This window comes from Bactrocera dorsalis, chromosome 3 (assembly GCF_023373825.1).
Source record: "Bactrocera dorsalis isolate Fly_Bdor chromosome 3, ASM2337382v1, whole genome shotgun sequence".
NCBI classification, from domain to species: domain Eukaryota; kingdom Metazoa; phylum Arthropoda; class Insecta; order Diptera; family Tephritidae; genus Bactrocera; species Bactrocera dorsalis.
In genome coordinates, this window is record NC_064305.1 from 64273635 (window position 1) to 64289607 (window position 15973).

Below are 15973 nucleotides of genomic sequence, written 5' to 3' on the forward strand. Positions count from 1 at the left end.
TTTTAAATTTTATTGCAAAATAATCTTTTAAGCATGCCGAAATCTTGTTCGATAGAGATATGTTCATATATACTTAAGAATTAAAGATGTAAATTCAGCCAACCAAACGTGTTTGTCTGACTTATTTTCTGACTGTAACTTCATACCATAATACACTAATCTTCTGCGTTGTTACCTCGACGCCCATATAACCGTTGTAAGTCACACTCAACAATTTTCAAGAGACACTCAAATTAATACGCGCATAAATAAATCTAGTTATGGACAAACATACGCAAACATATACTTGTAGAATTATAATTTCTTGTATGTGTACTGACATACCAAACATTTATTTGCCTCACTGCATTATGTTGTCTTATTGTAGTGATTTTACTCTTAGGCAACAACAAAAATATGTAAATATGAACAACAAAAGCCATAACAATTGTGGAAAGTGACTCAAAATCAGTGTACACAAGCAACCAGAAATCAGCGGACAAAAGCCAAGAGGCAGCCAGCAACTGATAGTTAATGATTGTTGCAATCTCTGCAGAAACCGCAAATATCCGCAGACGCAGGGCACATAACTGTATATACTCAATTAGTATGTTTGTGTATATTTCGTTCACAATTACAGGTCGTTGGCTTCTACTTCTGATACAAATGTCTTCAAGAATCAATGTATGTGAGACTGTGTGAGTTTGTACATGTGTATATATTTGTCTGTTTAACATTTGCTATTATCTGTTATTGAGATTTTTATACCCCGAACAGGATAACACATAAAATATATATATAAAATTGATCAGCATCAAAACCTGAACTGATTTCTCCATGTCCGTCTCTCAGTGTTTGAGACACGCTATAAAATTTTCCATATATTTTTCGTTCTCTAGAATCTGTTCATTTGACGGCACCGTCAATATTGAAATATTAAAGCATATAGCGGCCTATAAACTGAACTATCAAAATTGCATTCTTGTCTCACGAAACTCGGATATTGCCCTTTACAGCACTGCAATACCTGTACGTTTTTTTGAGCAGACCACTATAGAATATTGTTGTCATACAAACTACTTAAACAATGAAAATCAAATTATTGTATAGAAACTTCTTAGTTTGTGAAGGATATTCTAGCTTCAAAGCAGCTGAAGTTAACTTTTTCTTATTTTTGACATTCTCCTGTTCTTATATGAGTATGCGAGTATTAAGTTGATAATTTTATTTTATTTTTTATTTAATCACAGGGAAAAAATGTTACCACATATTTATGTCGTAGCCTAATTTCTCTAGTGCGAGATCTATACGTTCATTCAGTTCAGTATATAATTATAAATGTAAGTTTGTGATGGTGTAGATTAAGTGTATACAAAATAAAAGTACACAAAGAATAGAGTAGTTATTATCTTCAATATACACTGATTAATCTTTTTGATTTTTTAATGCAGTGCGAACATATTCGAAAATTATTGTATCATTATGGTTTAATTAATAAAAATAAGCGTTCCGGCATGTATAAGCATACACTTTCAAAATTTTCTGCAACACTGTAAATTTCTTACCAAAAAGAATAAGTTAGGCGCCTATATTGAGATTAAAGACATGTACACATATATGGTATTGTATACATATACGTATATTGCTTCCTCAACAGCATTTTGTACAACAAGTAACTATTTACGCTCACAATATATGTATGTGTCTACTCGAACATAATTGCATACTCATATTTTTATTTTCGAATTTCTTAAAATAATCTCAAAAGAATTGTGAATATTATAGCCGTTAAATCAATACTGCTACGCTGGTTTCGTGTGACAGAATGTTGCTCATACGCCATGTGGGTAAGCTACTATCCTTTCATGTGTAGAAAGGTATGTATTTTTTATTTCCCGTTGGTTTAAAAAACGTTATAATTTATGCAATGATATGTAATTTACAGCAATTACTTAGCATATTTTGCTGAAAAGGATCATATTATGAATAATATTTCATTTAATTATCCACTTAATAAATTTTTTTGATAACGGAAAACAGCTGAGAAAAATGTGACAAAGATACCGATACCGAAAGAATGGCTTATAATCTGAAACACCTAGAAATAACCTAATTCTATATCTTATACGTTTTGAAGTTAAGTGAAATAACTTTACTTCCAATCAACCATCAAACAGTTGTCAAAGAAATATAACTGTAAAAGGGCGAAAAATAAAAGATTGAAAAAAGGCAAACAAATTGTCGACACTCCCTGATATAAATTGAAAAATTTCTGAAATTCACAAAGGCATTCTTGAGTATTTTCAATCATCGCCTTGAGCACGTGCACTTTGCTCTTATCACATGATGGCCAAAACTCTATTCAAACATTTTATAAATAACACTAACAAAAACAGTGATTTGGCAATATTTAACAGACGGAGTGTAACCTGGTTGCTGTTGTCCCAACAAGACTGAGGAATTCGCCACTCGACGCACTTAACGCTTTTACAATGAAGCGAGAACGAGTTCTTTAAATGAACTGCGCATAAAAAGTATAACATAAAGGACTATAGCAATTGCAAAATATTTATATAGCGGTGATAAAGTTGCCTGGATTTATATATTTTATGTACCTTTGCTGCTTCCATTAAAACATTTTTTCATTTTCAATGTTACTCATACGCCATGTCCATGTCGGGTGCTGTTCGTGGAGAGTAGCTTTGACTTGTGATCCGACTTGTGGTTTGGCCGCGACGTAAACAATAGCATAACGATTAATGAAAGAAGATATTTTTAAAAGTTGATGGTATATTGGTGAAATCTATAACAAAGTATATTAGATGAGTGTAATTTTTATTGGTCTAATTTGGCGCGGTTAGGGTTGTGCGGTTAATTTGTGAAAATTATACACGAAGCACCCTACGAGGTTTGCACAAATAGTAAAATCTTGAATTTTTGCGGACTAATCGTTTTCAATTTTCGATTGTGTTGTTGCGTTATATTGTTAGTCATATCATTTACTTGTGTCATTTTGACTATTTAGTTAATTTTTGACAGTTGCTTTGCATGGACACGTTTTGATTCATTGTCGATTTTTGCTTATGCTAAAATGAGGATTGAAGAATATGTATACAATTTTATGTGTAAACCAAAAATAAGTGTGATAAGTTAGGTTGAATGTGAAAGTTTTGCTAGTAATTTGCGTGAATCCGCCAGATATGCCTTAATTTGTGGAAGAACAACCGTTGGCTTTTGCACCAATGAAAAAATGACGCTACGATTGAGGAGATAAAAACTACATCGTAGGATGAGCTAAAAAATTACTTCTAAGTGCTTTGAAAAAAACGCTGGAAGAAGTCAAAAATATCAGATGGTAATTAATTTGAAGGGGACAAAATAGATATTTACAAACGTTCCAAAGTAAACAGGGCAAATGAATTTTTCCGAAAAGGAAGAAGTCGCACGATGCCATATCAGGTGAACACGGGGAGTGGTTAATGGTTAAAATGTGGTTTTTGTCAAATATTCGGTCACGATCGGTCGATGAGATGGATATTGAGCACTTTCTGGGCGTCAGTCAATTTTTGTGGAACAAACCGTGCACACATCTTTCGTAAGCCAAAATGTTTGATCAAAATGCGACAAGTCGATATTTTGGAGATGTTAAATTCCATTTCCATGAATTTCAATGATGATTTCGGCTGATGAGTGAAACAGTTTTGTTGGAATTTCCGGTGATCACGGATTTTGATTGGCCCACATGTTGATCGTCATTCTACTACTTACGACCACAATATTTAATATTGGCTCTTTGTTCGAAGCTCGCACCGATAGCATAAACATACTGACACTTAAACGCAATAACTTCACTTCCAATCCATCAAATGTCATGAAAATCCCACTGGACAATCGATAAAGATAGCAGATTCTAACACACCCGTCGACATATAGACGGCGTCACTAGGGGGCGTTAGATTCAAAAAGTCCTGTTTACTTTGGAACACGCCTTGTATGAATAAATAAACGCTTTCTTAAGAGATTCCCAATACTTTTAGAAAAAATCTTGTATTAAGTAAAAAAGGATTTTCTATGAACCCAGAATGGTCACGAACGTTCTGTAAATATTCCTTCATAACTAGTATGACTTTTTTAACCACCAAATATTTTAAGATTTGAGAAATCAAGAATTTCAATTTTTTTAAGATAAGTAACTTAGGTATCCGACGTGAAGGTCTAACATCTATTTTGGGCTTATCCACTCAAAATTTTTTTAACTTCGGCTGCACCGGATCTGTAGTACCCTTCACCGTTCCAGTTTTTACAGAATAAAAGGATAAAAAACGACTTTCTTCTTGATTTTTATTGGCCAGTTGAAAAGACGGCAAAATTGGCCCGATCTGAAAAATATTGGAGATTGTAAGGATAACTGGGATATTAATCTATTCTAAATTACGTGACAATACCTTTTCAAATATTGACAGTTCTGACAGGTGAGCAGCTCTTAGTGTGAGGAGGACGATATCTCAAAAACTGAGGGGCATAGCTAAATTGACTCAGCTGATTATGCTGATGACTTAAATGTTTACTTTATCACTGTTCTTTTTTTTTGCGTTTTACAAACATCGCGACAAACTTTATATACAGAAATTAATAAGCCTTAGTTATCGTAAGAGAATGTTCTTCCATTAATGTGTAGGTAACTAAAAGCTTAACGTTTATCTGGCTTTGGTCATTGTGGTGGCCAGAAATTAATTCGGAATCAAAGTTCAATTATCTCGTAATATCTATACTTGTTTATCTTATTATTATACGAGTATATACTAATTGCTTATAAACATAATTAGTACATCCTTTCTTTTATTAAAATACATTTAGTAATGAGTTTAAAATTAATCAAAGTGTGTAACAGTAAACAAAAATGTTGGCTTAACAACATATGCAGCGTAAGTTATTTTAGATCCGGTATTTTTTGTTTTATTTGTGTGTGTATGTACGTTGACACATAGAAGAAAATGTGAAAAAATTGCCATTTTTTTCTTGATTTTCACATTGACTCACTTCGTTGAAGCCAACACAGGATTAACTTTGCGCAGCATACAGAGCAATCTCTATTATTCTACTAACACTACCTAACACTCACCCACCTACAGTTACAGACTTTCATACACTTGAACATATATGCAACATGTTTCGGCTGATGCTCGCATTTGTCAATATCCAGCAATCTCTGTTGACAGCAAACTGTTCACACGAACTCGTCTACGTGATCGTGTGTGAATATGTTTGCTCAATATACATATCGCTATGAAGGTGCTGCCATTAAAGTGGAATGTGAAAAGTTTCTCAATTTGTTGCTGACACAAAAAAAAAGTTTGGCATTTTTGGCGTCAACATTTTGGGTTTAGTTTCCGCATTAGTGAATCTGTCGACATATTATTTGTTGTAATGCTTCAACAGTTTTTGCTTAGTTTCATTATTCATGGATATATGTTTCTTGGTCTATTTTCTTCAAATATGTGCCTAACATACAAATTTATTTATTCTGCATATTTTTGTTGAGAAGATAGGGTTATAAGGTTAATTTTCAAGTTATTCTATATATTACTGAAATATTATGACGTCAATTTTGTTAATTTGTTTGAGATTGAGAAGTAATTGTAGAGCTAAATTATGGATTATGTGCATAGTTCATCTACAGCTGCAACATTTCACAATACTCCCATATTTATTTAAAAATAATACTGCGGGCAAAAATAGTAAAACTTTTTAATTTAAATTTCTTGCGTAAACTCAATCCTCTAAATATTGTTTAGGTTTGTATGAGTGTCACATCACAATAATAATTATTGATTAGTATACGCTTGTCTTTCTGAAGTACATAAAGTGCATTCGGCAATTTTTACGATGAGTAAAATTATTTAACAAAGAAGCTCCTTTACATTTTGTATGGGGAATCAAATTTCTGGAGCGTAAACATTTAAAATATTGGAAAAAAATTTGGGTTATAATGACAGTTTTCTTCGATTAGTGGGGTAAAATGCACTCCGAATTCCTTCCGTCCGGCCAACATGTCAATAAGAAATATTATTTTAGTTCAATGTGTCATTTGCGCGAATGTATTTGTAAGAAGAGAGCGGAATTATGGGCAGACAACTCTTCGGGGAAGCTGTTTGAAGTCAACTGAAGGCATTAAATGTGAATCGCATTGAGGATAATTCCGGAAACTGACTTGAATTAAAAACCGGTGTGTTGGTTGTTACTGTGAAAGCGACTTTATAGATTTTGAAAAAATTGACAAACAGCTGATATTATAATACAGCTGGGCGCATAATTTATAATATTAATGTGCCTAATATTCTCTTACCAGGCGTCAGTCGTCTCAAGTTTTTCTCCATTTAAAAATTGTTCAGCTGTGTTAAACCGCATAGTCTTGGAGCCTATCCCACAGGCTCACGACGCGAGATAATATGCTCTCCAAAAGTTTCCTACAATAATTTGATTGTTTCGGTACAAAGAAAAATTAAACTAACATAAAATTAAACAAAAAGGAGAAACTAAATAAAATAAAATGCTCTACATTTTAATTTTAATGTCAACTCACCTACACTCGTCGTTCACTAACGGGGAGTAGTAGCAAACGTGAATGTCAGAGTGCTAAAAATCCATTGAAATAAGTAACAAAATGAACTCTGGTGCATAAAAAGCAAAGCTTAAGATCAACAAAACCAACAATATAAGTACAAATTAGGAGGGTCGAAACCACAACAGTGTGATGGTGTTCAGGTCAAGAGAGTGCTCAAGGACAAAGTGCCGACTGATGTTCAACATTTTTATGTCTCCTAAGCGAACACTTATTTATGTTTAAGGGTGTCTACAAGTGACCACAAAATTGTATGTGCCTGTAATTGTATCTTTTCACCGCACATAGTTTTCCAGTTGTAATAGATTCATTTACGATTGCACTGAAATAAAAGGTTGTAACGAGTTTAAATGGCGGTTAAGTAACTGTTGGTTAGCATTTAGTGTGGAGTAAGTGGTAATTTTTTTGGGTGTGGTGCTTTAATTCGCGCTAAAGTAAAACCTAATCATATCAGATTACATACGTTGCTCGAACATCCTGATAGCTTTGACAGAAAATTAAATTTATATTAAATTATATAAATTATCAAGTTTTTTAGTAGAAGAATGTTATATGTTAGGGTCTTTTTCATACTTAGTAGATGTTCAGAGCGCTCAGAACATCACCTGATAATTAAGTGGCATCACCTACTACTTTTTGTACATTTACGTACTCTGCAATCCTGTCAAACATTAGATGTAACAATTGCTTAAATAAATTCCATTCGCTTTTATAACGTGAACAAAACAACACGATTTCGGCTTTTTGTTCTATTTCGCTTTTCATCGCTATTCGTTCGAGCGCAAAAATTCTTGCGCGACGACATACATTTGTTGGTCGTCGTCGTAACATACTCCCCCCGATGGCGAGTCATACCGCCAGCTAAATGATCATCGATGGGAAGAGCGCACAATTTAGAGATGGCTCGTTTGCAAATACCATTGGCCGTCTTAACTTCAGCTACACGAACTTTAGAATCGTTCCCCAGGAAGACTTTAGTGACTCTTCCAAGCAGCCATTTGAGTGGCGGCAATGCTTCATCCTTGATAAGGACAAGAGTTCCAATTGGGATATTGTTCCTTGGGTATCGCCATCGTGAACGTTGTTGCAACAGTGATAAATATTCGGAACTCCACCTCTTCCAAAAGGTCTGTTGCATGAATTGTATTCGCTGCCAGTTGTTCAGTCGACTGGTGTTTATTGTTGAAAGGTTTGGTTCTGGTAAAGACGTTAGTGGTGCTCCTATAAGGAAATGGCCTGGTGTGAGAACATCTAAATCATCGGGATTTTCTGTAATTGGACAAAGTGGTCGAGAGTTAATAACTGCTGAGATCTGACATACGAGTGTTCTGAGTTCATCAAAAGTGGGTACTGCAGAACCAACAATTCGCCAGAAATGGAATTTCGCTATTTTAATTGAGGCCTCCCAAAGACCTCCGAAATGAGGAGACCGAGGTGGAATAAACTTCCAGTCAATTCCTTCAACAAGGCACTGCCGATAAACTGCTTCAACATGTTGCTGCTTGAGAAATTGTTGCTGCAATTCTGCCATTTCATTTCTTGCTCCAACAAAGTTTGTTGCGTTATCAGACCAAATGATCTTTGGTTTTCCACGAGTGCAATAAAAACGACGCAATGCTGCTAGAAAGGATTCAGTTGATAGATCCTTTACGACTTCCATATGAACCGCCTTCGTAGTAAAACATATGAAGAGACTTATGTAACATTTCGTTGATGGTCTGCTTCTTATTTCAGATCGGTAGTAGAACGGTCCGCAATAGTCAACTCCGGTGATTAGAAAGGGCCGACTTTGACGGACGCGGTCTTCTGATAAGTTTCTCATAATCTGTTCGCAAATCTTGGGTCGTAATCTGAAACATCGCACGCACTTGTTTACTATGTGACTCACCACCTTTTTGCCTCCCAGGGGCCAATATTGTTGTCGAATTGCAGCAAGTAAAGCTTGGGGTCCGGCATGTAGATTCTGATGGTGAAAATGTGTTATAATAGATTCTGTTAGGGGATGTCCCTTAGGTAGAATGATTGGATGTCGTGAATGGTAATCCAATAACGCATTTTCTAAACGACCACCTACTCGAATAAGTCCAAATGAGTCTAAAAATGGTGACAAAGACGCTAATTTACTCGATGTACTTATTGGCACAGACCTTTTAAGATCCTTGTATTCAGAAGAAAAATTCACTCTTTGCACCATACGAAGTAAATACCAGGTTCCTTGTTGAATATGTGTAGTATCGAGAATACCAGAATGGTCCTTTTTGATGAACATGTGTACGTAACCATATATGCGCTGCATTACTGTAAAGGAGTTTATATATTTACAATCAAGTGATATATCAGTTACTGAAGTTGACGACAGTAATGCATTTTTCCGCCGTTCAGGTAAGTTTCTAACGCGAATACTACTTTCTGGCCAATTTGTTTCCAAATCAAGCAGAAATGGGGGTCCAAATTTCCAAAGTGAAGAGTTTGATAACTCTATGGGCGATGCACCTCTCGACAAGATGTCTGCAGGGTTTAGATGTGTTGGTACATACCGCCACTCCATGCCATTAGTTAAATGCTGTATACTTGTAATGCGATTGGCGACAAAAATATTAAAACGTGAAGGCTCCTCCTTGATCCATGACAAAACCGTTGTAGAATCCGACCAGCAGAAGAATCGACAGTTAAATATACGTAAATTGTATATAGACTGAATTACTTGAGCCAGAAGCGCAGCTGCACATAACTCTAGTTTAGGAACTGTGACCGTTTTTAATGGGGCAACCCTTGATTTCGAACAGAGCAATGTGGAATATGCATGTCCACCTAAACGAGATACTACGTAGATACAGATGCCGTAAGCTAACAGACTGGCATCACAAAATGCATGTAACTCCAAGCTAGAATTTGGAAAGCCAACATATCGCGGAAAAGTCATATTTCCTATACTACTAAATTCATCGTAAAGTTGAAGCCACGCTGTTTGATAAGTCATTGGTAGACTTTCATCCCAATCGATCTTCTCCACCCACAGTCGCTGAAGGAATATTTTTGCCTTGCACACTACGGGTCCAATTAATCCCAATGGATCATAAAGTTGAGCAATAACCGACAAAACTGAGCGCTTAGTAATTTTTGTATTGTTTTGGCGAGAAGTAAACGAAAATATGAAAATATCAGCATCGGGATTCCATTGAAGTCCAAGCGTCTTAGTTAAAACACTTCCATCATCGAATTTGATTAATTTCTCCTTATCTGTATCCGGCACATTGCTAAGCACTTCTGGTTTATTTGAACACCATTTTCGAATTTTAAAGTTTCCTTTACCTAACAGATCAGAGGTTTGTTTCATTATTTCTTTTACTTCTTCAACGGTGTGAGCACCAGTGATTAAGTCGTCGACATAAAAATCGCGTTGAATTATTTTGGAACCAATGGGGTATAAAACTGCTTCATCGACAGCAAGTTGATGCATGGTGCGAATAGCCAAAAATGGTGCAGACTTTGTCCCATAAGTAACCGTATCGAGTTTAAATATTTTTATGTCATCTTTTGGATCGTCCCTCCAAAGTATGCATTGCAAGTAATTATCAGGTGTGGTGACTCGAATGCACCGATACATTTTGCAAATGTCTCCGGTTAGGGCGACCGGATTTGCTCGAAAACGAAGAAGAGTGTCGGCTAACTTTGGCTGAATGGTTGGACCTGCCATCAGCGCATTGTTCAATGAATAACCAGTTGTAGTCTGTGCTGAGCCGTCGAATACGACTCTAAGTTTTGTTGTTGTGCTATCGTTTTTGAACACGCAATGATGTGGAATAAAATATGTGGGTAGCGATGGTATTGGCTTCGATACTGGAGACATGTGTTTAAGTTCGAGATATTCCTTCATAAAAGATATGTATTGTAATTTTACTTCCTTATTACGTTCGAGACGCCTCTCAAGAGTTAGAAACCGTCGTAACGCTTGCTCGTAGGAATCACCAAGAAGGCTAATACTGGGCTTTAGAGGTAAGCGAACCGAATATTCGCCTGTCAGCAAACGACTGTAGTTTGCCTTAAAGTGATCTTCACAATCGAGTTCCTCTCTTGTTGCCTTACTAATTGGCTCAAAGCTGTTGTCTATTTCCCAAAATGAACGCACCAGTTCATTGGTAGATGGATGACCTGCGTCACACTCAAGCGATGTTGTTACGGTTGTTGTAAGCGATGATAGTTTTGGCGATGTGCTTTGGCCACCCGATACGATCCATCCAAAACGAGTTTTTTGTAGAATATAATTATTTTTCAAACGAATTTGACCAATGCAAAGCAAATCAAAAAATATGCTTGCACCTATGAGAAGATCCACACGTTGGGGCTTCTGAAACTCAGGATCAGCTAAGTTGATATTCGCTGGAATATCCCAATCACTGACTTCGAGTGGATAGTTTGGCTGATAATCGGTGATTGTTGGAGTTACCGCAGATTCTAAATTGACACTGAAGCTGTTATGTACAGAGTGAATTGAAATGTTGACGCTAGAATTAACAATAAATTCCGAATCTCCGATACCAGAAACTGCTAAAGACGATTTTGATTTTTTAATTTGTAATTGATTTGCTAATCTCGTCGTTATAAAGTTGAGTTGTGAAGCAGAATCGAGGATTGCACGACATGGTATTAGCGATCCGACACTGTTGCGAACGAAAACAATAGCAGTTGCAAGAAGCACACATTCAGTTGAACAAGAGCGTGACAGAGGTGAAGGTGAGCGACTTTTTGATGTCCTTGTGACGAGGACAGCTGGCTGTGATGGACCAGGTGTGGTTTCTAAAATACCAGTTACGGCTTGGTGGACTTGAGTAAAATGCAGCAGGGTATGATGCTTCATTGAGTAACAACGACATGTAGAAGATTTACATTGCTGCACCTGATGTCCTGGTTTGAGACAATTTATGCACAGATGTGCTCTTTTGGCTTCCTTCCACCTGTCACTTGGACTCAAACTTGCGAATAGTGGGCACGTGTATACAATATGGTCATGTTTTTGACAAATCGAACAACTTTTGGTGGAAGTCTTAGAAACAACAAATGCATTTTTACGATACTTTGTATTGCTCACCTGTGTGCTAGGTGTTTTTGTTACCATAGCATGAGTCACATTTTCTAATGTTTGACATCTCCTCTGCAAGAACGTAGTCATGTCCGTCCACGTGGGCAACTCGTCAACTGGAACCTTTTCTTCCCATAATGCGTGTGTTTCGGGATCCAATTTCTGTGCAGCGATATACTGAAGCAAACAATCAGCTATTTGTTCGAACGTACCCAACGAATGCAAGGCTCGAACATGCGATACTAATTTGTCCACCAGCGAACGCAACTCTCCTGATTTCTTGTCAGTGCTCACCCTCTGTAATCCGAATAGCTCTTGAATGTGTGCCTGAAAAATCAAACGTCGATTACTGAATCTTTGACTAAGTAATTTCATAGCAATTGTGTAGTTTTCGTCACGCATTTCAAGTGATTGGATAGTATCCAGTGCTGCTCCCTTTAGGCATGAACGAAGATGCTGGAATTTTTCCAAGTTTGACAATTCTGTATCATCGTGTACTATTGTTTGAAACATGCCAAAAAAGTTCGGCCAATCTGTATACGCTCCTCCAAATGACGGTAGCTGCAACTGCGGCAGACGAGACTTTGGTTGTTTCATCACAATGACCGATGGTTGCTCCTGTAAAGGTTGATGTCTCGTAGATGACATTACTTGAGGATCCAACTTGTTTAACTCCCTCGTAAACGCTGCCTTAACTCTGATGAAAGTTGCCGCGAATTCATCGCGAGTGGTAGTTTCAAGCTCATCAGGGTCCTCTTCCTCCAATTGTGACTGCGTTAATTCGAATTGATGTTGAATACGATCGAGCTGTTCTGATCTGACTGACAGCTCTGCATGATCCATGGAATTAAGTTCTTCCATGCCAAGTGGTGTTGAATTTAACTTGCGTAAAATGGCTTCACTTTTTCTTTTTAAAAACGACATTTTTTTTTTTTTAAACGAATGTTACGAGGTAACTGTTTGCACGGCAAACTGTTTATGTATATTAATACGGTTAAATGAAACTGTTCAACTAAATTAACAGTTGAAGTTCGTGATTTGTACACTGTATATTTTTGCACGGCAAAATAGGAGAAAAACTACGAACAACAAAACTATTAACCGCGATGAGTTAACTGTAGGATCTGGTGATCTGTACACGGTACTGCGAAAGAAGCAACAAAGTATGCAATGTAACTGCACGCGGTATCACGTCGGGGTCACCAACAAATGTATGTCGTCGCGCAAGAATTTTTGCGCTCGAACGAATAGCGATGAAAAGCGAAATAGAACAAAAAGCCGAAATCGTGTTGTTTTGTTCACGTTATAAAAGCGAATGGAATTTATTTAAGCAATTGTTACATCTAATGTTTGACAGGATTGCAGAGTACGTAAATGTACAAAAAGTAGTAGGTGATGCCACTTAATTATCAGGTGATGTTCTGAGCGCTCTGAACTTTTTAACACACCGTCGTAATTGCTACGAAATACATAAAAAAAATATCTTGAAAATTTTTCGAATTGCTTTCTTTCTTTGTTCAATAATTTCAGTTTGATTCGTTTAATTCCTGTAGATATGGAAGATGGACTAATTTGGAAATATTCTTTAAGTTCTCACACAACAGTATTATTCTCATTACGATTGAAATCAAAGAAGCATATTGTTCAAAGTGAAAACTTAATATTCACCTAAAGTGTAATGAAAACTATTAATTAATTAAAAGAGTTCATGCGAGCGGAAAAAGGTGAAAAATTAGGTTAGGCTAGGTTAGGCCTTGAAAAGTTGTAGTCCGATCACGACAATTTTTCCACAAGGGATACCTCAGCTCAAATACCGTATTTGTGTATATATTATACAGACAACATCAGATGGAATTCAAAATAGTGTTATATTGGAAGAAGGCGTGGTTGTGAACTGATTTCACCCATATTTCGTACATGTCATCAGGGTGTCAAGAAAATATTATATACCGAATTTCATTGAAATCGGTCTAGTAGTTCCTGAGAAATGGTTTTTGGTCCATAAGTGGGCGACGCCCACTAATACTTATTTTTGTTACAGCTTGTCGTGCAAATTTGACAACTCAACTTACACTTGCAATCAATTCCTAGACCTTCATCAAAGTATGCATTTTAGCTAAACATATTCATCCTTCCTCTTCCAAGTGCATTGCGTCGCCTACTTAAGTTTTAGTTTTTACTCTAAACTTCTCTTCAATTAAAACAAAAAAAAACTAAAAAACAAAATTTGGTGGGGTATATCCTTGTGCGTCTTTTTCATGACATGTCATTTATTCCAACGTAAATAATAATAATAGATTTTTAAATGAAATTTGTCGAACTTTGTGCTTGAAAAAGAGCTTTTGCGTGGAGCTTTTCTGTGCTACTTTATTGTGATCGAAAGTCATTGCGCTGTGTTGGAAATTTATTGTGAACATACTTTAGCTGAGCGAAGTGTAAAAACTGTCTCGATTTAGAAATGCCGAATGGAGTTTAGAAGACTAGATAAACAGTCTAAAAAATTTGAAGATGAGAAACAGGAACGGTCATTTCAAAACGTTTTATTTGAGGATATGAATGGAAGATTAATGGTTCAAATATAACTTTCGGCAGCTCTTCTTAAAAGCAGAGTATCTAGGCGTTAATTCCAACTTTCATCGACTCTTCTTAGTTCTTTTTAAAGATGTGGAAATTCCAAAAGGACTTAGTATTCGACTAATAAGACCACAACCACTATACCCGCAATTGTTATTCAATGCAAATCAACTTATCGCTGATGAGAAGTGATAAGTATAATCAAATAAGCAGACAGAAAAGGACAAAAAGCGATAAAAGGAAAAATGACAAGAACTACAAGAAATAATATGATAACAAAGAGAGACTAAGTAATTGACTGCTACTTCTGAGCAAAAGCGCTTCGTGTCAATGAAAGCGTGAAGGTGCAGCTAGAAGTGTACGAAAATTTTTTACTGTCACAACTTCCAATGTCCTTAAGTGACACACATTAACACGCTGTGCAAACACGCGCGACTTTTGGTATATACATTTTCTCTCTTTTTTCTAGTTTTGGGTTGAATAAACAGCTCCTCAAAGCTGACCTGAACCGAACAGTGGCGTGCAAACTCTTAAATTGTTGTGCAACTGTTGCTTAGCATAATTTGTTGTTGACTTGTATGTTGACTTTCTCGATTTACATTGACAAACCAGCCGTTGTAAATGAAATTGTTGCTGTTTTCATTTTGGAACTTTCCTTCTTATTTAATTGCTCTTGTTAGTGAGTGTCTTCCACTTGTAAAACAATAAACGGCAAGATTTTGTACTAGACATTTTCATTGCGTTCCTTGCGTTGTAAATGTTTTATTTGCTTTTTTGATTGTGATTTAAGTACTTAAGGGAAAGTTTACGAGACGTTAGAAATTTCTAGTGTGGCCGGAGTGCTATGAAGAATTTTGTTTATGAGTTGTCCGCAAATTAACACGGAGGTAACATAACCTCAAATATAAATGGCTTAAATACATTTTTCACATATAGTTCATGAATAAAGATGTGGATGTGTTATTTAGGCAATTTGCTAGAAGACATGATGGCCGTTAGTGCGGCATTTCCCAGGTTGGACAAAGAAGCGAAGAAAGTGGGTCTGCTAATGAACGAGGGCAAGACGAGATATCTTGGCTTGGCTCACACGTCTCTTCTGACTATCATATCTTCGAAGTCGTAGATAGTTTCATCTATCTTGGTACCATAATTAATACCAACAACAATGTCAGCCTAGAAATCCAACGCAAAATACCAATTGTCAACATACAAGGTGTGTTCCAAACTAAACGGGACAGGAAAACAACAGAACAAATGGGTTTTTCGACAAAATCAATTTATTTTTTCCAAAATAGTCTCCTTCTGCTTCAATACAGCTTTTCGCACGGTCCAAAAGCACGTCGAACGCCTTCTTTAGCTCGTTGGCCGGTATGGCCGCCCGTATACCGGTGCAAGCCTTTTGAATGACCTCTACGTCTGCATAACACTTTCCTTTCATGGGCAAATGTATTTTTCCGAAAAGGAAAAAGTCACAGTTTCCGAAAAAGGAAAAGGTACAATATCAGGAAAATATGGGGCGTGGTTAGTGGTTAAAATGTGATTTATGGAAAAATGATTGGTCACAAGGGTCGACCGATGAGAGCAATTTTTGGTCGTCAGTCAATTTGTGTAGAACAAACCATGCACCCACCTTTCATAAACCCAAATGTTCGGCCAAAATGCCATAAATCGATGTTTTGGAGATGTTCAATTCCATTTCCATCAGTTTCGATGAAATT

General features: G+C 36.4%; 1 protein-coding gene across 1 annotated transcript; it reads right to left on the reverse strand.

Moving 5' to 3' along the window:
* Nucleotides 1–7617: 7617 nt before the first annotated feature.
* LOC125777638 (uncharacterized) lies at nt 7618–12605 on the reverse strand. The gene is made up of 3 exons (XM_049452726.1): nt 9139–12605; nt 8490–8564; nt 7618–7822 (listed from the first exon to the last, which is right to left on the reverse strand). Exons 1-3 carry the CDS (start codon nt 12603–12605, stop codon nt 7618–7620), a joined length of 3747 nt encoding a protein of 1248 aa, XP_049308683.1.
* Between the last annotated feature and the right edge of the window lie 3368 nt (nt 12606–15973).

Coding starts and splice junctions, on each gene's coding strand:
- LOC125777638 (XM_049452726.1), bottom strand. CDS start 12,605: ATGTCGTTTTTAAAAAGAAAAAGTGAAGCCATTTTACGCAAGTTAAAT. Junction 8,565..9,138: donor ACTAATGGCATGGAGTGGCG/GTATGTACCAAC, acceptor TTTCACCATCAG/AATCTACATGCCGGACCCCA. Junction 7,823..8,489: donor CCCTGGGAGGCAAAAAGGTG/GTGAGTCACATA, acceptor ATTTCCTTATAG/GAGCACCACTAACGTCTTTA.